The sequence below is a fragment of the Phalaenopsis equestris genome, unplaced genomic scaffold (assembly GCF_001263595.1).
Source record: "Phalaenopsis equestris unplaced genomic scaffold, ASM126359v1 Scaffold000369, whole genome shotgun sequence".
Classification (NCBI taxonomy): Eukaryota; Viridiplantae; Streptophyta; class Magnoliopsida; order Asparagales; family Orchidaceae; genus Phalaenopsis; species Phalaenopsis equestris.
The window spans coordinates 248,478-273,735 of record NW_018164811.1 but is presented as its reverse complement, the minus strand read 5'-3'; the positions used below and the strand labels follow the sequence as shown (position 1 = coordinate 273,735).

At 36.7% G+C, this 25,258-nt stretch overlaps 2 protein-coding genes across 4 annotated transcripts; one reads left to right on the top strand and one right to left on the bottom strand.

The window, feature by feature from the left end:
- Positions 1-551: 551 nt before the first annotated feature.
- On the top strand, positions 552-1,993 carry LOC110026386 (calcium uniporter protein 2, mitochondrial-like). Its single transcript, XM_020727303.1, has 2 exons — positions 552-1,322; positions 1,485-1,993. Exons 1-2 carry the CDS (start codon positions 759-761, stop codon positions 1,932-1,934), a joined length of 1,014 nt encoding a protein of 337 aa, XP_020582962.1. The 5' UTR covers positions 552-758; the 3' UTR covers positions 1,935-1,993.
- A 1,644-nt stretch (positions 1,994-3,637) lies between these two features.
- LOC110026385 (probable 1-acyl-sn-glycerol-3-phosphate acyltransferase 5) lies at positions 3,638-23,574 on the bottom strand. Of its 3 annotated transcripts, none has more exons than XM_020727301.1 (5): positions 23,326-23,574; positions 20,009-20,089; positions 19,350-19,935; positions 18,915-19,045; positions 3,638-4,233 (listed from the first exon to the last, which is right to left on the bottom strand). In XM_020727301.1, exons 3-5 carry the CDS (start codon positions 19,916-19,918, stop codon positions 3,794-3,796), a joined length of 1,140 nt encoding a protein of 379 aa, XP_020582960.1. In that variant the 5' UTR covers positions 19,919-19,935; positions 20,009-20,089; positions 23,326-23,574; the 3' UTR covers positions 3,638-3,793. The 3 variants fall into 3 exon arrangements, with proteins under 3 accessions (XP_020582960.1, XP_020582961.1, XP_020582959.1); XM_020727302.1 differs by having other exon boundaries at positions 20,054-20,089; XM_020727300.1 differs by having other exon boundaries at positions 3,639-4,233; positions 19,350-20,089.
- Positions 23,575-25,258: the final 1,684 nt, after the last annotated feature.

The window sequence follows — 25,258 nt, the reverse complement described above, 5'->3', positions numbered from 1 at the left end:
TTATGTACGTTGATAGAATTTTTTGCAATGATCGATATGAAAAATAGAATATATTTCTCTCTCACACACATTGTGTCACATTTCTGAGTAGGGTTGTCAAAACGGATTACTCTTCACGAACAGTTCGTGTTCTGCTTGTTAAGAAGCTCATGTTGGATTCATTCGTTAAGTTAAAGAGTCGAACACAAATAATTTTTTTGTACTCGATATATAAATGAGTCAAACATGAATAAAGATTTATTTGTTCGTGTTTGACTTGTTTTGATTCGAAACAATTAAATTATAATTGATGAAGAGTATTTTTAAAAAAATTAATTTACTACAGGGCTACAAAGACATAATCAATTAAAATTATTACAAAAAAAATAAAAATATATTAAATTATATTTAAATGATGTTTTAAATATAAATAATAAGATTTAAATCTCGTCCAAATTCTTAACATCCTACGAATAGAGCTCAAAATGACTCTTTATTAGCAAACAACCCTAACAACTGGCACAACAAGAATTTAAACGGAACAGGAGCCCTAATTCTGAGAAGCATCGCACGGGCTCCAATCCGCCTCATATTCCCATAGTCGGTTCGTGGCGCCATAAATAGCCCATTACGTCTTATTATCAACAGCGATCCCAAAGCAATTTGAGCTCCCACTCAAACCTCCTTGCCTCTCGGAACTTTAAAAGGAGGAGGAGGAGAAAGAAGGGCTCCAAAAAACCAATTGAACAAGAAACTCTTCCAGCACAAGTGAACAAATCATGGCGCTCCGCAAAATGGTTTCCGGGCGCTTCCTCCATCTCATTAAGCAGTCCTCCAGCCGCGCAGCCCTCCCTCCGCCTCCGCCAGATCTCCGGCAGCTCCTCCCCAGCAGCACATGCGCCGGCTCCTCAAAACTCCGGATCGTACTCCAGCAGCGATCCATCTCCCAGTCAGGCGCCACCGTGCCGCCAACATCGATTAGGAATACTCTCCCTATCGGCGACAATCTGATCGAGCGAATCCGAACATCCATGATGCAGGATCGAACCCAAATTGACTCATTCCCACCGCCGCTGCCGGTGAAGGAGGAGAAGGGGGACAGGTCCGGAATGGCGATTTCGGTAGAGAATTTAAGAAAACTGCTAATGGCGTCGCGGATTGAGGCTGCGAGGGCGAAGTTGAGAGGGATTCCATGCAGCTATGTGGGTTATTCGGAGTTCGCCGAGATTTGCCGCGAGGCAGCCGCCGGTTCCGAAGAATGTGCGCGGGAAATCGCAGGAGCGCTTGAACATTCCGGCGCCGTCATCGTGCTCACAGATGTCGTCTTCCTTCGCCCTGAACAGGTAGGTGGCCACCCGTTAACACGCCCCTTTCTTTGTTCCGCACTGCTTGATTTTTCCTCGACTCACTTTATCAAATTATTAATCACGACAAAGTTTTAATATGGTACTCGGTATGTGTAAATTTTCCATATATTTATAATAACTTGCTCACCGCGCGCGCAGGTTGCTCGGGCAATCGAAAGCATGATCGGTCCGCAGAACCTCCCAGGCGGGGCTGAGGACGTGCAAGCAAAAGAACTGAAGGATATGGAGGCCGTGAAGGCCGCGATTGATAAAAAAGCGGAGGCACAGGTGAAGAGAGAATTATGGGCCGGGTTGGGCGTCCTGCTCATCCAGACAGCGGGCTTCATGCGGCTGACATTCTGGGAGCTTTCGTGGGACGTAATGGAGCCCATATGCTTCTTCACAACCTCCGTCTACTTCATGCTGGGATACGCCTTCTTCCTCCGCACCGCCAAGGAGCCTTCTTTCGAAGGCTTCTTCTCAAGCCGCTTCGCCGCCAAGCAGAAGCGGCTCATGAAATCGCACAGCTTTGATTTATCAAAATTAAATGAGCTCAAAAGAGCTCCTACCATTGTTTCCCACGCTTGCAAGGGCTCCGCTGCTCACTAGTAAACGAGCTGAGTTTGAGCCAGCTCTCCTCGACATCACTTGTTATTTTTAATTTTAAAATTTTGGATAAAACATATTAAATAAATATTTTTGTTTTTAGTTTGTTAAAAATAAATTGAGTTTTTTTTTTCAAGTCATTCGCTCACGCGAAAAATTTGCGTACGTAAGACGTACGCAGCGCTGCGTACGTTTTCAAGGTTATACCAAGGGTATAAAGGGGTTATACCCGTGAAACCTCCATGTAAACTAGTGTAACTTACTTGTAACCTATAAATAAGTTCTTCGCTTCTGTTTTCAAATATTAAGAACTTATTTGTAGGTTACAGGTAAATTACAGAAGATTACATGGAGGTTACAATGGGTTATAACGCGGATATAACCCGATTATACCCTCGGTATAACCTCGAAAATGTACGCAAATTTTTTCCTTCACCAACAGCCTCAGCATAGTTCTCCTTGACTAGTCATTGTCGTTGTTGCCAACTCCGATGTTCATCGCACCGATGCAATGGCGGTTTACCGCTTCATCGGTAACGAGATCAAGGACTCCTGAACCGTAAAATTGTATAAGAAACCAAAGATAATTTTTATTTTATATCAGAACAGAAATAAAAAATAAAAATAAAAAGTGATGTCAGAAGCTTGAATAAATGAACCTATAAAAATTATAGTATAAATGTAATCATGCATTAATATGTATTCATCTATACAAATATGCATTTCATCAAATGAAGTGTTACTTAATGATAATATCTTGTTCAAGCTATTTTTGTCAACAACAAGGACACCTATGATAATATTACCCTTGACTTTGAAATTTTTAGGGTTTTAATACTTAATGCTCTGCTATATACAAATATGCATTTACGTGATTCTCTCTCTTATTCTTGAGGCTATTTCGAGACGGTAAAGAAGCTTTCTCCCCAATTAGTGACACCCATATTAGCATAAAAGATCTTCACTGGTCTAAGGTGTGTTGCGCCTGAATGACCTTGAACAATGTAAATACTTGTGCTAGGGGCCATCTACAGCACTGTCACATGTATTCTTAGAACTACAAGCAATGAAACTCATGTCCTACTCTTCTTTGTTTCTACTCTATTTGATGAGTTTAAAGTATTTTCCTGGAGGACAATTTCTCTCCTTGAGGCTTCCTTATCATAGAATTTGGAATGTCATTATATTAGTAAGAAGCTTTATCTATTTTCTTGTGCGTGCGCTTGTTTACAATTTCAACGACCACCACTCCTTTTACCTGATTGCATACAATTAAATGGTGCATGTTACTCCCTGCTTGCACTGGCCATTCTTTCTTGAGCAATTCTTATCGTCGCCACACTTCATTTTTGGCAGGTAGTTTTTTCCACTGTTTCCCTTTTATTTTATCATAGTTTTTGTTCTATTTTCACAAATTTGAGAGAAACAGAAAAACAACTGCTCAATTTTTCAATACGAAGAACTTCCTTTCTACAGACTCCTCTTTGCTAACAAAGAGTTGCTTCAAGAACACCATAAATACAAGCTTTCAAGTTTCAAGCTATATAAAACTCCCAAGTGGTGCATGGCATGTGACATGCTAATAACATACCTCATTAGATTATTTTATTATGATGGAATCCGGCGGATTGCAAAAATAACCTCACATTTATAACCCAACTAAATTATGCAAAACATAAAATTACCACAACAATCAAAGCTTCAATCAATTGCAAATCTGTGTTTATTGTGCATATTTTCTTAGTTACAAACTATAAAAATGTCATCAACAAAAACTAAAGCAAAACATACATTTTCATCCAGTGCAAAAAGTAAGAATGAACGGGAGGAAAAAAAAACCTAAAAAAGAAGCTGGAAGTTCTCTAGTCTTTCTTACTACAGACCAAGGACTTTAGACAGCCAAAAATTGGAGTTGGTTGAATATCAAAGTGGGTAATATATGAAAGATAAACAGCGCTGATAAGAACATATATCTTAAACCAGAATGCTGAGAAAAACGTAAGGTATAAAAATACACATGTTAAGGATAACATGGCAGCAACTTTTACCAGACATGAAATGCTTGAGAGTTCTCCTTCAGTCCCTTCATCAGGGAAATAACCAAAACTAGCGAAGTCACCAAGAAGTTGGTCTTTAACCCTAAACCTCTCAATCAACCACGAAGCAACATCTTTTTCAGATTCTGGAATCTCATGTGGTAAAAACCGTCGAATATGAATATGAACCTCAAGTGGGTTTACACCAAAGGCATTATCCAAAAATGTTGGGGAACGATGCTTGTATGCGATACTTATATCATAGACTGCATAAGGTTAAAAAAATATGGGACATCAGAAGCAAATATAAAGTAATAAAACTATGCCATTTTAGGAAGACTTCAAAGGGTATGGAAACATAATTGATGTTTGATCAGAGAGTCAGTAGAACAGCTGCATTAAAGATCTAATGCACACGAAAGCAGAAACCATCGAGTAATTATTATGGCGGTTTTTCTTTTCATGATCACCATAGGAAGGATTTATATAACAAAATAATCAAGCAACAATGCAAATATTCGGCTTTATTTCTCAAAGCTAAAACTAATGATGCCAAATAAGCCCTTAATTTTTAAAATTGCAGAAATTAATTTTCTGATAGGAATATATATCATGAATAATCCCAACTTTACTGGGGCTTAGAATCAATCAGAAACTAAACCACACCGCAGAATAGCAGGATCGCACCAATTCGATAAAAAAGAGAATAAAAAATTAAAACAACCAGAAAACACACACGAGAATTTAGATGGAAAAACCCGAGAACGAGAAAATAACCACGGAGCTACCCAAAAATTTCCACTATGAAAATTAGAAGATTTTACAAAGAACTCAAACAAGTTTTCTCTTCACGCACAAAGAAAACTTGCAGGACTCCCTCCACAATCTTTCCTCTCCGATTCGAAGTAAAAAATCACGTCAAATCACCGAAATACACCTCTTTGATATTCCTCACCTTCACCAGGATGCTCATCAAAGAATTCCAAAGGAATAAATAGCAAATTATAACTTTTTGTCGCTTGAAATTGGCATTAAAACCAGAAATTCCAAGACCAACCGCTCCTGGCGCATAGACGTCCAGACTTGGCGCCTATGCACCAAGCTCTCGAGAAACAGGCGCTTTAGTTGGCGCCTAAGCACCCCCTCCTCTGTCGTGCCCAACTTAAAATAGGCGCATATGCGCCCAAATTTGGCACATAGGCATCGGTTCATCTGTTTGAGAAACACCCAAGTGGGTGCTTAAGCGCCCACAACCAGGCGCATAGGCGCCCATCGCCTTGTCCTTAGTCTCCACAACCCAACAATCTCCCACTTGGAAACTATAACACCGAGCACCAGCCCTCCATACCTGCACCTCCATCTGAATTGACTTCATAGTCACGTATCGTAGTCATGTACTGTAGTGTGACTCACCCCCGGTCTTAAACTTCATGAAACCCAGCTGAATCCAAGCATAGCTTCAGTCTCTCAATAGTCACCACATTTGTTAACATATCCGCAAAATTCTCAGTTGTATGTATTTTTTCCAGAAATAACTAACCATCTTCTAGAAGAGATCGAATGAAATGATATCTGAGTTGGGTGTGTTTCATCCTGACATGAAAAGCAGTGTTCTTGGCAAGATAAATCGCACTCATACTGTCACTGTAGAGTTTTTCAATTTCCTGTTCCTTGCCAAATTTTGCCAAGAAATTATGTAGCCAAATCATCTTCTTGCTAGCATCAGTGAGAGCAACATATTCGACCTCCATAATTGAAAGTGCAACAATCTTCTGCAACCTGGAAACTCAACTCACACCTGTGTTCCTCAATGTGAAGATATATCCCGTTCTACTTCTCCTACTATCCACATCTCCTGTCAAATCTGAACCTACAAAACCATGTAGACTAATCTCTGCACTTCAATAACAAAGTGTCATGCTGATTGTTCCCCTTAAATACCTGAGAATCCACTTTATCGTCTCTCAATGATGCATGTCTTGATTGCCCATATACCTGTTGATCACTACCACTGCATATGTAATATCTAACCTGGTACAAATCATTGCATACATCAAATTTCCAAACTGCTGAAGCATGTGGAGTTCTCTCAATTTGTGCTTGCTCTTCTTCAGAGTTAGGCGATAGCCGATAGCTCCTTAGATAAGCTCCTTAGATAATTTGAAGTGACTACCTAAGGGAGTGCTAACTGGTTTCACCTCACTCATGTTGAACATATGTCTGAAACAACTTCAGACTGCTGTCCTTGCTGATTCTCATCCCACTGATTTTCTTGGTTGGACCAAAATCCTTCCTCTCGAACTCTCTTGATAGTTGTTACTTTAAGTCTCTGATTTTCTCCATTTCTGCCCATGCAATCAGCATATCATCCACAAAAAAAATAAACAAAATATAACAGTTGCTGAAGTGTTTGATGAAGCAACTGTAGTTTGTCTGGCACATTATGTATCCAATGTCTGACATGGACTTATCAAACCTCTTGTACCACTGTCTCAGAGTCTGCTTCAAGTCATAGAGTCTCTTCTTCAATCTGCAGATCAAATCTTCTTTGCTTGAAACCTTATAACCTTATGGTTGTATCATATATAGTTCCTCCTCCAAATCTTCATGTAAGAAAGTTGTTTTTATATCCATCTACTCCAGATGTAGATCTTCCACTGCTATCAGACTCAGCACAACCCTGACAGCAGTCATCTTCACCAATGAGGTGAAGATCTTTGTATAATCCACAACAAATCTTGTCTTATAGCGCTTGCTACCATCTGACTCCTTTTTCAGACTGTAGACCCACTTATTGTGTACTGCTCTTTTGTCATTTTATAGTATCGTCAAATCCCAAAACTGATTTAACTTCAAAGTTAGCATTTCTTCATCCATGGCAAGCTCTCACTCCCTTAAATCTTCAACTTGAGTGGTCTCTTCAAAGCACTCTAGTTCACTACTATCAGTTAGTAACAAATAGTGCAAAGAATGAGAATATTTGTGTACGAGTCATGTCACTTTGCTGGATCTTCTGACTTATGTAACAGGTGACTGAGGAACTTTCAATGTTCCTTCTGATTAAACACTACTTTCTTCATCTTCCTGATCACTAACATCATCGATCTCCACATATTTGGATTCTTCTAAAGTAGCTAACGAAATATCCTGAGTTCTAACCCTGTCTTTGTACTTCTCCATTTCGTTGAATGTGACTTCCTTGCTTCTGATAAATTTTTGATTCTGATAATACCAGAACTTGTAGCCAAATTCATTTTAAGTCATATCCAAGGAAGGTGCACTTGATAGATTTTGAGTCAAGCTTGCTCCTGGACCCTGCATCAACATGCACATATGTGGAACACCCGAATACCCTTAAATGAGATAGACGTACCTTTTTGTAACTCCATGCTTCTTCAGGTAAACCTTCCTCCAAAGATATTGATAAACTACAGTTGATTAGATAAACAACAATTTTTACTGCTTTAGCTCAAAATTATTTTAACAAGCCAACATACAGTCTCTTGCTCCTAGCACGTTCTGTGATTATTTTGTTCATGCACTCAATTATACTATTCTGCTACGGTGTCCTCAAGACAGTGAACTCATGCGCTCTGTTGCATAAAAATTCCTGAACTTCTGATCACGGTACTCACCCTTATTATCTGATCTAAGACACTTCAACTTCAAGTCTCTCATTTTCTACCATAGCCTTCCATTTTTTAAACTTTAAATACATCAAATTTTACTTTAAGAAATAAACTCATAAATTTTCTCATGTGATCATCAATAAACATGACAAAATAGCAAGAACAACTAATGGACTGAACTAGAGTGGGACCTCATACGTCAGTATGCACTAACTCCAGTTTCTTTAATTTCACCATTACCCGCTCTTGGAGAAAGAAAGCTTCCTATGCTTGCCATAAATGCAACTTCACATAAATTCAGATCAATTGATTTCAGACCCTGAAGCTTTTTTTTTCAAAAGCATCGACTTCATATCTTTCTCGCTCATATATCCAAGCCTATGGTGTCACAGACCTACATCCACTCTTGTTCCAGCCACATAAATGAAATCATCCATCTTATGGATCAGATAAAGGGTGCATTCAATGCTGCCCCGAGCCATCACTAGTTCCCTTTTGGTCACCTTCCATGAATCACTTGTAAAAGTAGTCACAAGTCCTGACTTTGTCAGCTGGCTCATAAAGATAAAACTTTTCTACAAACTTGGAACATTTCTAACTTCAGTAAGCTTCCAGACTGTTTCATTCGGCAACTTGATATCAACATCACCCTTTCCTACCATACTGCAGTTCTTATTATCTCTCAAATAAACCTTCCCTAGATCACTATGAGTGTAGTTTTTGAATACCTCTTTATTGGGGAAAGTATGAAAAGAGACACATGAATCCACTATCCACGATTCAGTACTGACTAGGAATAACACCAGAGAGTCACTTTGGATTTCACTCGTGGAGACATGGTAGAAAAACTACTTTTTTGTCCTCCACCACCAGCTTTCCTTGGAGCTTTGTAGTCCTTCTTGAAACGCGGTTCCAACATTCTCCTCTACTTGACTTGGGCTTTTCTTTCTTGGACTTGGATATGTCTTTGTCTGTATTATTGTTGAGATTCATTCCCCTGTTATTAACATTCAACGCAGAAACTAAAGATTCACCACTCGATGTTTTTCTGCGAACTTCTTCATTCAACATCAGGCCCACGATATCATCAAAGTTCAACTTCGAAATCCCTAAAGAATTACTCACCGCTATTACCGAGTCATCCTAACTTTCCGACAATGAAGATAGTATCACAAGTGCTCTAACCTCATCATCAAACTTGATCCTTACAAAACACAACTGACTCGTCACAATATTAAAATTATTAAGATGTTATGTCACTAAACTGTCTCCCACCATCTTCATGTTGAACAACTTCTTCGTCAGAAAAATCTTATTGAAAACAGAAGGTTTTTAATACATCTTGGCCAGTATCGCCATGAGATTCACCATAGTTTTCTCATTCACATAATTGAACGCGACAAATGAGGAAAGTGTTAACTTGATCAAACCCGGTGTCGTTTGATCCAGTACTTCTCATTCCTCCATAGGCATAAATTCAGGCCTCTTCGTGATTCATTGTACTGGCAAGTATAATTTTTTTTATATAACAAAGCCTCCACCTGCATCTTACAGAAAACGAAATTCGTCCCACTGAACTTCTCCACTTTGAACCTTGTTTCTTCGGACATTGCTTCCACACGAATTTAACCTCGTTCTGATACCAGTTGATAGGAATATATATCGTGAATAATCCCAACTTTACCAGGGCTTAGAATCAAGTAGAAACTAAACCTCATTGAGGAATAATGGGGTTACACAAATTTGATATAAACCCAAAACAAAAATTAAAACAGAAACACAATCAAAACAATCAGAAAATCACACAATAATTTAAGCGGAAAAACCCAAGAACGGGAAAAAAATTATAGAGTCACAGTATCAAAAATTTTCACTATGAAATTCAGAAGGTTTTCCAAAAAACTCACACAAGTTTTCTCTCAACACACAAAGAAAACTTATAAAACTTGCTCCAGAATCTTTTCTCTCCAATTTGAAGCAAAAAATTACGCTGATTGACCAAAATCCACCTCTTCGACACTCCTCACCTTCACTAGGATGCTTGTAGAAGAATACCAAAGGAAGAAATAGGAAATCATAACTTTTCATTGCTCGAAATTGGCATTAAAACTAGAAATCTCGAGACCAACAACTCCTGGCACATAGGCAGCCGGACTTGGCGCCTATGCGCCAAGCTCTCAGACGCTTATGCGTCCCCTCATTTGTCGTGCCCACCTTGAGTTGGGTGCATATGCGCCCAAAGCTAGTGCATAGGCGTCGGCCCCTCTATTCGAGCAGCACCCAAGTGGGCGCGTAAACGCCCACAACCCAGCGCAGATGCTTATTCGTCGGGTGCCTTGTGCTTAGCCTCCACAGCCCAACATTTTCCTCCAATAGTGCTCTCTTAGAAATATTCAGGACACTTCCACTTGTTAATCTCAGAATTAGGATTTGATTGGTACTAATTTGGAAGGGAATTATCAGATAATATTATATTTAATTTGGGGATTTATCAGTAAAAACTTTTGAAAACCTACCAAGAGCAATCCACTGCAACAACAGGAGCCCAAGAGGGAGGGCTGAGTGTGGGGAGCGGGGGAGGTTCAGAGTAGTGTAGCAGTTTGTAACAAATCATTACTGTAGCCAAGAGACGCAGGGGAATGAGCGACGGTTGCATGCAACAAATATAGTACTATTATAGCACAATCAAAGAAGAACTAAAAAAAAATTCCTTCACCTTCAACCTTGAAAAAAAAATTCCTTCTCCTTTAACCTTGAAAAAAAAATTCCTTCACCTTCAACCTTGAAAAAGAAAGTTTACAGCAGCACGTGGTTGCAACTTGCAATTTCTCCCCAATTTATATAAAAGGGATATATTAACCTTTCTCTCTCAAATTTGAACATAGTATAATCTCACCGCGTACCTCTTTTGAAGCTTTATGAAATCGTTGGATCGCTATTATGTCCATGGACATATGTGCTGAGAGCGAACCTAATTTTTTTGGGGGATTTTAAACGACTTGATAGTGCATGTGAGAAGAAGGTTTCCAGTGAGAAATTTTTTGTTGCATGTGCATACTTGAGATTTTAGAAAATGGACTTAGTGAGCGCTCATTGATTTGTAAACGAAGACAACCTCGCTCTCCTTCACGTGGCATGGATCTAATTGAAGTCGAGCTACATAAATTTAGTGTCCCTGATATTATGCTCTCTCCTTTATTTCCACTTTAAAACCAACATTCGCAATCCTGGTGACATTTCTATGATTTGTGTTGATTGACACTGTTTTTACAGTATCCCTTTAGAAAATCAATCTTATAGCCCCCAACTCTCCAAACATCCAAACTATACTCGCAAAAATTCTTCCCTACTTCCCAATATCACTACTACAAGCTAAAAGGAAGCTTGTTTTTGTTGTGAAAAATCGACGGCAATAAAGCGAAAAACTGGAACGATAAAATTAACACCAGAAAAGAACACACAGATTTACGTGGTTCGACAAATTGCCTACGAACACGGAGTTTCAGATGATTTTATTGCTCGAGGATTACACTGCATCGTTGGTTTCGAAGATTACAAGAAAGAAAACACACTGATACCAATTGTTGTGAAAAATCGCGGCAATAAAACGAAAAACTGCAACTAGAAAATTAACACTGAAAAAGAACACACAGATTTATGTGGTTCGTCAAATTGCCTACATTCACGGAGTTGCAAAAGATTTTATTGCTCGAGGATTACACTGCGTCAATGGTTTCGACGATTACAAGAAAGAACACACACACACTCTCTCTCTCTTCTCCTCTCTCTCTCTACCCAAGAGCACCAACACTAAAGAAGAAGAAAACAGGCCGCTAATACCTTACGCCGAAGAAGCAACAAAAGAAAAGCCAACCGCAGCTTTCGGGATTCCTCCCTTGTCGTGAGCCAAAGTGCCAAAGAACACAAGGGAGTCATAGAGTTGTTTTTCCCTGTTTTCTTCTTCTTCTTTGGTGTTGGTGCTCTCGATTAGAGAAAGAGAGGAGAAGAGAGAGAGTGTGTGTGTGTTATTTCTTATAATCGTCGAAGTCATCGACGTAGTGTAATCCTCGAGCAATAAAATCCACTGCAACTCCATGGACGTAGGCAATTTGTCAAATCACGTAAATCTATGTGTTCTTTTCTGGTGTGAATTTTCTCGTTCGAGTTTTTCGTTTTATTGTCGTCGATTTTTCACAACAGTTTTCTTTATTAATAAATCCAAATCCCACTAAAAGAAAACTTGTTTTCTCAAAACATACACATAACTTTCACCTCACATTAACACTTTCTTTCCCAAGGCACCAACTCAAGAAGGCATCTTCATTTCTCGTAAGTTTTTGGTGGCATTTGGGAATCGGGACAACCTTTTATAGCTTTAGCTATAGATCATTGCCAAACTTTTATTTGGTTATAACTTTTTTTATGTTTTCCCAAAATTTCTATGGTGAAACTTTACCAAATCTCCTTGAATGCAATAGTTGTAAGAAAATTATTGTTCAATTATTTTTTTTTCGACAAAAAATATTTATGAAATTTGCATTAAAAAAAATCATTTTACCATAATTTCGTAACTAGATTTATAGACATCGGCACCACTCCGAACAACCCTTTTAACTGACGACAAATGGTCCATAGTCATCCATATCTCCATTCTCTTCTCCCTCCCTGTCCTCCCTCCATAAAACCCAAGCTACTGCAAGCTTTGACGAAAATCCCATAATATGAGAATAATAGTGGCTTTTGTGAGCATCATCATTCACATCAACTATCTTCTAGTGTTCTCTATCCATGATATATCATCATCAAATGACTATTATCACCCAAACATATAATGCTTGTTTGACATGCACTATCCTTTGATGCCCACAATTACCTAAAAATCGTCAATTGATATCTGAAATAACTCAAATCTATTTTCCATTTTCAAAAAGAAGATAGTATCCAACTCTTTCTTTCCATTCATAACACGCATCTATGTTATGCTCGCATCACAAACGTGGGCAAGGCTCCAATAATTACTTCATGTAAAAATTTTGTTATTTTCAATAATTTCTATACTTTCTAATTGCGCATGGATATATGTTACAAGCTAAACAATTATATTAACGTAGTACACGACAAGTTATAATATAATAATATGTTCTTTAAGAGGCCAGTAGGTTGCAATAGATTAAAAAATATTATAAAAATGTTGATTTCATATGATCAAATGTGGATCTAGTAATTTTTATCATATTCCCAAGGACATTCTTACACTTCAAACAATCAAATGAGCCCTCATGCATAAGGTTCTAATCAAAGTAAATGATTTGAGAAGGGGTGATACCTATGATAGGTTGGTGTCCATATGTTTTGTGATATATTTATTGTGACTGTTTGTTCTTATGTTTCATGTGGCTTTTATTTCACATTTTATTACTACTATTTTGTAACCTTTCTCCCTACCCTCCACTTCCCAACATTCTCCTCGCATTAAAAATGTGTCAAAGAGATCGATACCATTTAAATATTCAATATCAATATCAAGAAAATCACTCATTTTTTAACACAAGTCTTTTATTGTATAAGCATGTCAACCATGGGTGAATGTAACATTTTGTCCAAAATTGACGTGCCAAAAACAACCATTAAAGATTAGCAGCATAAAAGATAAATTAAGAAAATATATATCAAAAGTTTCAACTTTTGGATGTAAGAAACTGTTTTGGCCAAAAGCATTGTAAATGATAAAAAGCATCCATCATACAAAGCTTGCTTCTTTTAGTTCTATGATTACTTGCTTAAGTAGCTACTGTATTTCGTGACTAACTAAATGCCTATGCATGATACAGATTGTGAGAAATTTTCCAAAACAGCAAATCACAAATAAGAGATTGTTATTCTACAACTTTCAATGGGACGTTAAAGTTTAACTTGTAATAATCAAAACAACTTCCAGAGTACCTTGCATATTGAACAAACATTACAATTGTAGATTAATCCAAGCCATCTGTCTCAAACAACCATGATAGTCTCGAGCACTCAAAAAACAAATTATTCCGTCTAAACATATCTTAATCTTAGTCATCTCCTTAGTATAAAATATAACTATGTATTTCAATAGATACTGCAATTATAAAAAGACTTTAAGCCTCTATGTATCCAGACAGCTATACAATACAAAAACTGAGTCTTTCATGGTATCAAAGCTCCGGCTTAATAGCATATCTTTACTCACCATCTAAAACTATTTCCTCCTATAAAATGGAACTATTGACCTCCTCCATCACTCAAAAGCCTCCACTTTCACCATGGACAACACAACTATCCCTCCCATCAAGCTTCGGATGCCAGATATCAAACACATTGTCCACACACATCTTATAGGTGTGTACTATCGAACGTAGAAGTCCCAAATCATTATAATCTTAATCGCAAATGGCTTCAAAGGGCTTCTTAATGATTCCATAACCTATCCAAGATGTTGTAGGTCAAACTTTAGCCAAACCTTTTCTATTCCAAATATAAGTTAATTGATCAAAACCACACTATCGCCCTTTGCTTGACCATCTCCACCCCTCTCCTTCCCTACATTCTCAGCCTTAATTCTTGCAAGATCATACGGTCTAAAATGGAATGATGCCTATAAAATACAAATCACTCTCAAGTGATTCAGCTAAGAAACAAGCTCCACCAATTTTCTATGAAATCTCAAACCATTACACAATATCTTTCTGAAGTTAAATCCCTCAACAACATCGCTGCAGTCAGCTCAGTCATTGAGACAAAGGGTATAATCCTCTACATTCTCAATGGTAACTCCATTTCCACCACAATACAAAGCACACCATCTCCCCACTGCTCACAATAAGAACCTCCTCCTTAAGCTACTTTTCAACACTCACCCATAATCTCATATAATTTTACAATCTTGTTGTTGATAACAATTACTCAGTTTCTTCAATTTCATTGGCTACCTCATTAAGGATCTGACGACAATCCAATTATTCTTGAAGAACCTTGCTATAACAGACTATACCAAATCCATCTTGTCATTCCAAATCATCCCGACTTGTTGTCCAAAGCTCCACTGCCAACCGATGGAACCTACATCTCCACCATCCAAAATCTAGACTCGTTCCAATATCTACGGATACTAGCAAACTCTATGCCCACAGCTCTGCATTTTGACGTTCTCATAATACAACAAAAAGTCATCATCTAATCCTCTTTAATGTACTAAAATCATCTTCAATCACCTCAATTCAATGTAATAAATAGTATACCTCTTGCACCCATAACTTCTCTCATTTTTTATATATTTCACTATGCTTAATGAATTTGAACCAACATAAAAATTCATAAACTTCACCCATATGGTCAAATGACAATTTGGCATCCATATTAAAGTAGTTCGCTCTAATAGAAAAGAGATGAATACACCATAAATAATTTTCACTATTTTTTTTTTACCGATGGAGGAATCATACACCAATATAGCTCTCCATATATATTGGAATAAAATGGAGTTATCAAACATAAACATCGTGATATATAATTGAAAAACCCCGCACCTTCCTCCATAAAGGCAAACTATCCTATATTCCATGGGTCAACACACTACAACAACAACAACAAAGCCTTAATCCCACTACGTGGGGTCGGCTACATGAATCCTTTTTCTCCATTGCGTCCTATTTAGTGTCATATTTTCATTTAGTTCTAGTAAATTAAGATCATTTTTAATACAATAAGCCCAAGTTTTCCTATGTCTACCTCTGCCTTTCTTAACACATGTCGAATTTAAAACATCTACTCTCCTAATCGGATCATCTAATGGTCGACGTTTAATATGACCAAACCATCTAAGACGACTTTCTCTAATTTTATCTGTCACAGGAGCTACACCAACCCTATCACGAATATATTCATTCCGCATTTTGTCTCTAAGTGTAAAGTCACTCATCCACCTAATCATTCTCATCTCGGCAACACTTAACTTATTATTATGCTTCTCTTTTAAAGGCCAACATTCAGCGCCATAGAGCATTGCAGATCTCACCACCGTCTTATAAAATTTTCCTTTCAGTGCCAACCAAAATCACCAATAATGAATCCTCGTATCATCAAATATACCATTGACAACCTAGCTACTCACAAACTTGTACCATGTTATACTCCCTTCATATTCCTAGGTTACTCATCCCAAACAATATGATATTGATATGTAAATCCTAACATGAGTATGATGGTTATCCTTTGACATAAAATCTTTAATGAAAACATTTTCCCTTATCATAAGCTACATCCACCCTAACATGCCACCGCAAACATCCACCTGCAATCCACTAACTCTATTTCCTTTATCTTCCATATTATATGCCTTCATTATCTCCCTCACACCCACCAATCCAACATCCTCAAAAGCTACAAAACCCACAACCTCCACCCCTCCATTCCCACAACTACCACCACATCATCATCTCACACCCACCAATCCAACATCCTCAAAAGCTACAAAACCCACAACCTCCGCCCCTCCATTCCCACAACTACCACCTCATCATCATCATAACTTTCTGAATCTCCTTTCCATATGCATCAAATCCTTTCAATACGCAATAAATATCCAATGCAACAACAACAACAACAACAACAAAGCCTTAATCCCACTACGTGGGGTCGGCTACATGAATCCTTTTTCTCCATTGCATCCTATTTAGTGTCATATTTTCATTCAGTTCTTGTAAATTAAGATCATTTTTAATACAATAAGCCCAAGTCTTCCTAGGTCTACCTCTGCCTTTCTTAACACAAGTCGAATTTAAAACATCTACTCTCCTAATCGGATCATCTAATGGTCGACGTTTAATATGACCAAACCATCTAAGACGACTTTATTCTATCCATAACTACTATTATATATAAATTGCACCCCAAACTTTTATGTAAAATTACACTACAAAACTTGCAAAAATAATTTATTTCCTTCAAAAAGTTCAAAAAGAAAACTACTTGTGATTTAGTAGCTCAACCTTTCTATTCTTATTGTCCATATTTTTAGTCTATCTAATTTGTGCTTCAAGTATATCATTCATCTTTTCAGTTTAAAATTAAAACCACTTCCACTGAATGGAATGCATATGATATCTTTAGAAATTTAAGAATTCAAATGAATCTGATATAATCCTGAGCTTCGTAAGAGAAAAAGATTAGCAGAAGGATGCAAGATAAACCAAGAAAACATAAGAAATCACTTCTCAATGTATGAATTTCATTCTAAAGAGATGAAACATAAAGCAACCCTTTCATAAACAGAGACTAAAAAGAGCAAATTAATCTCTCTAGCTCAAGTTTCTTCTCAGAATAAAAAACTCAACAAATAATATCAAGTGTTTAAACGTGGACAAAATCAGAGAAAATTCAAGGGCATCTAAGTCAATGCATAATCTCTCATGATTTAAAGCATGAACAAATAAAGCAAAAATTTACCATTGTGTGGGATTTGCTCAACTCCATTCACTGGAAGGCCAATCCCAATCCCAGCAACAGTGACACCAACACTAAAGCCTATACCACAGCCAGCACCAACGTAGCCAATAACCTCAGGACCAAACCCAGGACCCCATCCAATGCCACAGCCAATGCCAACCCCCACGCCCCAAAACAAACCTATTGTTGGGTGCACAGGATTCCATCTTTCATACCTTCTGAATATCCCCTTTATGATCATGAGAAACTGCTATAAGAGTTTACTAAACAATCAGTATCATACATCATAGGTGGTAAAATGATAAGAAATGCAAATGAAAATAAGACTATAATAACAAAAATGGAGTCGTTTAGTTGCCCTGCTACTATCAAAACCCAGATCTTCAATCAGAAAATAAGCAAACTTATAGATATTGCAGCACATATACCAACAAATCATAATATTGGTAAAAATGCATTTCCAGTAAACACATTTCTTTATATTCCCTATTGAATTGTTTTCTTGGTTTTCTTTAAAGCCTCCTCAACTTCTTTTTTGCTAATGCGACGGTAAAAATGAAACGTTTTATTATTATTTACGATATTAAAATCACTAAGTTCGATCGTATTTTCAGAAACTTCATTAAAAAGTTTATCAAAGTAACTCACCCACCTATGTTGAATATCTTTTTCTAAGAAAAGTACTTTTTGATTTTCATCTTTAATACACTTTACTTGAGTTAAATCTTTACTTTTCTTTTCTCTTTGTTTGGCTAGTTTATACATATATTTTTCACCCTCCTTAGTATCTAATCTATTATAAAGATCATTAAAAGCAGAATTTTTAGCATCACAGATTGTTCTTTTAGACTCCCTGCGAGCCGTTTGATATTTTCTCCAGTTCTCTAAGCTTTTACATTTAAACCAATTTTTATAACATAACTTCTTATATTTTATCTTTTCTTGCACATTATTATTTTACCACCAACTATTTTTATTTGTAAATATTTTTCCCTTTGATTCTCCAAGAACATCTTTTGCTACATGTTTAATAGTGTTTGTTACTTTATCCCACATCACATTTGCTTCTTCATGAATATCCCAAATTTTGAAATCTTGAATTTTACTCATAAATTTAATTTTATTTGTATCTTTTAAGTTTCTCCATCTAAATATCCCATGCACTCAACCATTTAAATTTTACTCATAAATATCCCATGCACTCAACCAAAATAAATTTTTTAAAGCTCGAACATATATTTGATCTACATCATCATATTTCCAATCCACTGACCCTGTCTAATATTCTCAACCCGTTAAACACTTGCATTGGCTCTTTCACACCTTACAAAAATAGGACACCTAAATCTTAGTCCCCTCACATTTGCGTCAGTCATTTGAGAATGACTATGAACCACTAAAATCAGATATCATTCTTTCAATACATAAATTATAATTCTTTCAATTACAAATAAAAGTAAAAAATAAAATACTTCCTATGTTTGTGTTCCAAAAGATCAGTATAATGGCCATTTTTTAGAGGGACGGTACTCATTTTATAAGCTTATTACAAAATAAATCTCCTAGGTTTCATACCTTAAGGTTCATATTTATGTGTGAAAAATTAAGGATCACAACAAATAAAAAAAATGCAAGCCAACCTTCATGATAAAATCAAGGAAGACTTGATTAGTGAATTAATCCAAAATATCAGCCTTAACACTTTCAGATTAGCATTGAAACAACAAAGCATATAATGTTGCAAGCGTTATTAAATTGTAGAGATTACTCAAAGAAAATCAACAGAATGATTACTAATTATTGAAACTGAAATGTAAGCTTCAAAGACACAAAGACAATGAACTAACCAGCATCCAGGGACTCTCTCAGAGCTTCCAAACAAGCATAAAAGCCCTTGGTTTTTGGAAGAAGCACGTTTTCAAGAATTGGTAAGCTATTTTCTGCTGCGTACTTTTGACTTATTATGCATTTCTGTTCTCTGAGACAAACGTCAGCAGAAAGCGGGTGAAATTTTGAAGAATAAATGTGACATGATAACAAATGTTATCTGCGATGGCTATATGAAAAATAAAAAGCACTTCACTCAATGAAACATAACACAACTAGGTATGTGGATTTTTTTTTTATTTTTTTTTATTTTTTTTGTGGGTGGGGGTTGGGGGGTGGCGTTCTCTGTAAGTAAGAGGTTTTAAATCGTAAGACAGCCTCTATGTTTACGTAAATAAAAAAACTGTTACTTTATCAATACTATGCAAATGTAATATTAGAAGAGTGAATTTTACGTGTAATCAGTGCCCTCTGGGAAAACTGCAAGCCAAAGAGAATCTCTTGGGTCTTTAAAAGTTGAAAGCTTCCTTTGCATCAATGTCTCATCAACTTCCCATTTCCTCTCGACTGAAATAAACTCCAGAACCTGAAATCCCCAGCCAAACACAGGCAATTTCATCAAGCTTCTCTTTAAGACATACTTAATAGACCCCAAGCAACCCTTCCTCAATGCAAGATCCCACAGGTACATCCAGTCGACTTCTGTTCTATGGTTGGCAAAGAGCAGCGCTCGCTCCTTCAAAGGCACGCGATCCCCAGAAAAAACCACTTTAGTGTTGTTTAGCTTCTCAAATAGAAATGGCCACATAGACAGCCATGCACCAAACAACAATGCTACTGATTTTCGACTGTAATGTATGCTAAAAAGCCTCAGGAGAAGAGTAAATATAGGTGCACAGTAGATTAATGTCATACACGCAGTTGTAAGTAAAGTCATTAAGCATGATATGCCCCTTACAACCCTCATGGCAGTCAGCTGATGGCGTCGTTGTAAACCATCTGCATTTATGTGCTTGGGATCCATTCTTTGATTACGTTTTTCTATTAAAGAAATACCTTCATTAGCACCGGAAACATGCATCCTGGACAACAATGCAGCGATGCTTTCCTTTACCGCTTCAATGTAGTGTGTAGAAAGGAACAGGCAATAGTGCCATACCGATTTAGCTGACTAAGATGCTGGCCATGCTGTTCCCTATGATGTATGGACAGTAAAATATGAGTGCTAAACACAGTCAGTTCCCAAGAGGTGGATTGCATTCAGATTAATAATAATTTGGAAGATGTATAGACCAGACAGGCAGATGTAGTAGTTAAACATTACATAACTGAAGTACAACTAAAATTAAGCAACTTAACAAATGAAGATTATAACAGCAGCAATGAAACTAGAATGGGGAACTAAGCTAGTAGAATGCGCAAAATTTTGAAAGAATGGTTTTTCATGATTATCATCCTCAAAGAAGCAAAGCACTTGCATATAATGAAGCATGGTTCCAAAATGCACGTATTCTAAATATAAACTGTAACAATGTGGTTTTTCCTGTTGGGGAAAAATCTCATGCAAGAGCAATAACTTGAAAAAAGGACTAGTGAAAAGCTCTATAAAAGAGAGGGAGAGAGAGAGGGAGGGAGGGAGGGAGACATGGTTCTATGAAACCGCATACATCCCTGTCATTTTGATATTCCATTAGTCATAAATATTTGGCCCCCAAATATTTTCTCTTAGTTTCATTTCACAAGATCACTCTCTTTTTTCTCCTGCTTCTTATACCTCCTCTCCCATTTTCTCATGCACACTTCTTCTACTTTCCACATTATTCCAAGCAACAGTCGGCTACAACACACACTAAATCCAAAGTGTAAGGTATGGCTCATATACCAGATAAGTGACAGATGCTGGAGCGGAACAGAGCCAGCGGAGTGGAACTATCTGTCCAATCGGGGGAGTTTTGTTAAGTGGGTTGGGGGTGCGGGGGCAACGGTTTCACAGTACGGTATACAGGTATTTTAGTAATTTTATCTATGAGTTTTTTCTATATATTTGATGTGTAACCCTATAGGTATGTACTGAACATTTCTGGAATAGTGAAATTGCCGCTCCCGAGGATGTAGGCACAAATTGCCGAACCTCGTAAAATCTCGTGTTCTTCAATCTTTTTGCGATTTTTCGTTTCTTTCAATTCAAAAAGCTCCAAAAATGTAACATAAAAATGTTAATATCGCCTTATTGTTCCATTTACAATTCAGTTTTCTTTTCCCTAAACATGATTTTACCTAGCTAGAAGCTTCCCTGCTCCTAGTAAATCATAATCCTAGCCTAGAGCCCTTTAAGAAAGCCGACAACCTCTATCAATCAGAGCTCTGCACACCATTGTTGATCACCTCGCTGATCACCATAGAGTTGGAAGCAAGCACACCAAACTCTTGTCGGATCGCTTTGATGCAAACTACCATCATTTCCTACAAGCGCATACTTCTAAGCACTTGTAGGATCAGTGCCATGCCTCTAAATTTCAACCACTGAGATCCTTATGTGACACACCAATCAACCAAAGTATCATCCCTTTTATAGAGAGACAAATGTTAAGATTAATTATATAAGGTGAGAATGTTATGATACTTGAGTTGTATCAAATCTGAACAAACTTTGACTTAAAAAATCAGCTTGGATTTAGCCTCAACAACAACTTCTCCCAATATTTGGGAATAATTAGCTAGATCCAAACAAACTTTTGAATTCAGAAAATATGGAACGTTAAAATCCATTAAATAATTTATGGTATACTGCCATAAAGCAATCATTATTTTGTAGCAGCCTCTCTCAATCTTCCATAAGAGTTAATTGAAGCTTTGCAGCTCCTCAATAAATCAATAGTAAACCTATCAAATCAATTTACCACAGCCCTTGCTTCCTACCTTACCTTGACAATATGGTCCTTCATAATCTTAAATAAACATTTTTCCTGGAATAGCCTCCCTATTCCAACCATGGTTTTTTCTTAGAAAATTGAACTTTGAGTGATGGTTATAGTCGGATTTAGCTTTATCCTCATAGCAACTATATTCCTTTCAGGTTGTAGAAATTTGATTTGAGTTTTGAGAGTTAGACAATGTCTTTGGGGCTCAATTCATATCTTAAACGGTTATTTCAGTTTGCCATTTTACTGCTTTTTATGTAATGTGGATATAGTGACTTCATTTGTTATGGAAGTGATAGTGCTAACAAGGGTCTTCATGCGGAATTTGGTGGAACAATTTTTAGGCAGGTTATTGTGAAGGATAGATTTGCATGGTTATTGTTCGGAAAGTTTTGGAATTTAAATTTAAATTGGAAATTATTCCTTCTCCTTTAAAATTAATTTCAACTTAAAATGGGATTAATATTGTGCCAGCCTTATCTACTAATCTAAGTTAGGAGGAGTCGATGAATAATAATTTGAGGCATTTAATTGACAACTTGCTGCTCTTACAGCTAGCCAAAGAGCTTGCCGCCCCCGCTCTTTCAGTTTCTGATATGCATGATTCTAGAATCTCCCTGTTACCAGCCTTGAGACAAGCACAGCAAACTCCTTGCCAAAACACCTCAAACCAACTGAAGAATCAATAACAATAAGAGGTGGGATTGAGCGGACTAGTTGAAAATATTATGGCTCGAGTTTAACAATAATCCAAACAAACTTTTGAAATCCAAAAATATTAGACTCCACATCTCACCAAGCGCCTAAACAAAGAAATAAATCTAAATAAAGTTGAACCTCTACGCATGCTTCCTGTATTGAAAAATGTCAAAAACTACCATCAAGTCAAAAACATGTCAACATACACATCCCGTATGTTAGATCAGAACTCAAAGCTTGCGGAAGTGGAGCTCTCATAGCAACATAAATTGCAATTGAAAAGAACAGGTATCCATCTAATCATCGTTATGTCAACAAAAAAAAATTAAAAAAAAAATCAAAACGGTTATCAGGTAAACAGATTGAAATGTCAAACAGCCAAAATAATCAATACAGTTAGGATCTCGAAGATCTTAATAAGTAAAGTTCGTGTGTTCTCCTCAGATAAGCGTCGGCTAATCGTGGCGAATGGGGTAAAACCCGCAAGCATCAGACATTGATTTTTATAAAAACCTGCTCCTTATTCCTCATCACAAAGGGCTCTGTACTTAAGTTGATTTATCATTTGTTTAGGGGAAAAGAATTCGAATCAAGAGGCGATCAAACAAATGATTCGACCAAAAAATCGACCACCAGAGAAATATTTTGAATCAAATCAAAAGAGTTTTCAGATCAAACGCCAAAACAAATAAGACAGCAAATAGGGGTGCTGATGTCCCTATGTTTCTGGTTTGGGAAAGATAAGTGAGAGAGCGTGCGCTGAGAAATCTAGCATCGACCATACGAAGCAGAGTAGGTTGAAGAATAGCACCTGAGAAAAGAAATAAAGCCGCCGCGACAGCTCGTGTTTGGTCAGAGACGGAAGAAGATGAGGAAACAGCAGGAGACTGGACGACGGCGGATTGAACGCGGTATGACTATCATAATAATTTGATGAACTTGTAAATCTTTGCAGTTTACAGAATAATTTAGTTGTTAGTCAAAAATCAAACTTATATATATAAAAAAAAATGGAAGCCGCCAGTCGTTGGTGGATTGCCTGCGGTTCCCCTCCTAACAAACCCTTCACAGAACCCTGTTATCGGTTCCTTCTACAAAATTAATTATTTTCTTTAACAACATCAATAATTTTATTATTATTAACTTAATACTAAAATTAATATTTTTTTTCTAAGAAGGTTGAAACTGGCGAATCTAACTCAACAAATGACTTATAACGACATATATTATTGGTGAGTTGGGGCTAGAAGTAAAAATAAAACAATTGAGATCAGCATATGCAATTAAGTTAATTCCTCTATGATTAAATTAAATGCTCGTATATCAGTAAGAGCTAGTAGATTTTGATCTTATAATCATTCTTTTAAACATTGAAGTCGTGATTTGTTATACTCAATTCATATCAATCAAAAAATAAACTTCTAGCCTAAAAATGTTCAACTTAAATCAGTTAACAAACTACCACAGCTGAATATAATTTTATTTAAGATAATCACTAAGAAACCTACAACTCATCGAAGGTGAAAAATATTTATGGGCAACTCTCATAAACTTTTAAGCTACTAATTACTAAACCACCCTTTGTATGAAAATAATTAAAAAAAATAACATAAGTAATTTTTTTTATTCATGTAAATGACTTTGTGTACACCCATAACAGTTTGCATGAATCTCGAGACAATCTAATAATCTAAGAAAAAATATACAAAATTGGTTATGACTATAAAAAGTCATCATAAAAATCGCTAACCTCATATTAAAGCGGAGACAATAAAAAGACATAATAAATACATCTAACTATCATATCAAAGCGGGACATTAATAAAAAGATACTAATGTGTAACTCTCCCATTAAAGTAGGGCAAATATGTAATTTTAGATTTGGTCTTTTTTTATCATATAAATAAGAAGTCTATATTATCTAAAAGACATGCTCCACTTTTCTTGTGTTAGGAGAACTCTCTCTCCTTCTTAATGTTTTATGTATAAAAGAGGACAATGAGCTATTACTCTCTTATTTATGACTGTGTTTAGCTCAGAATACCCTAGTTCGCTCTTACAAGGCAATTTTATGTGTGTTATTCCATTTATATTCCCTCTGTGTTACTTTATTTATTTTCCCAATTCGTCTTTATGGGACAAGCATACAAAAAACTCTTCTATCGGATGAGCAAAAAATAAATAAATAAATAATCCCCTCCGGGTCAATCAAACAAAACACTTCCATTCAGAGTGAGCAAACAAAAAAGTTCACTCTAGGATGAGCAAAAATAAAAAAATTCCCCTTTATGGCAAGCAAATAAAAAATCATCTTCTGGGGCAAGCATATAAATAACTCCCATTCGGGGCGAAGAAAAAAAATATTCTCCGGGAGGAGTAAACAAAAGACTCCCTTCGGAGCGATCAAACAAAAGACTCCCCTACGGGTGAGCAAACAAAAAACTCCCCTCCAATGGCGAGTGAACTAAAAACTTCGGGATGAGCAAGTAACCTATGGATCAACCTAGCAAATGGGATGGGTAAGAATTAAAACTCAAGCTGGATGATATCATGACCGACGATTTCCTTGGAGTCGGGTCAGCAGTGAACATAGACAATAAAATCAATATAAGTAAATATCTCAATGCAACATAGACCAAATAGTTATTCACAGAAAAATGTTTATAAACTGGTGAGATAGCACATAAGATGTCAAAACAGAGCATAGAGAGCGCCTAAACATTAAGTATTTTCAGTGATTCATG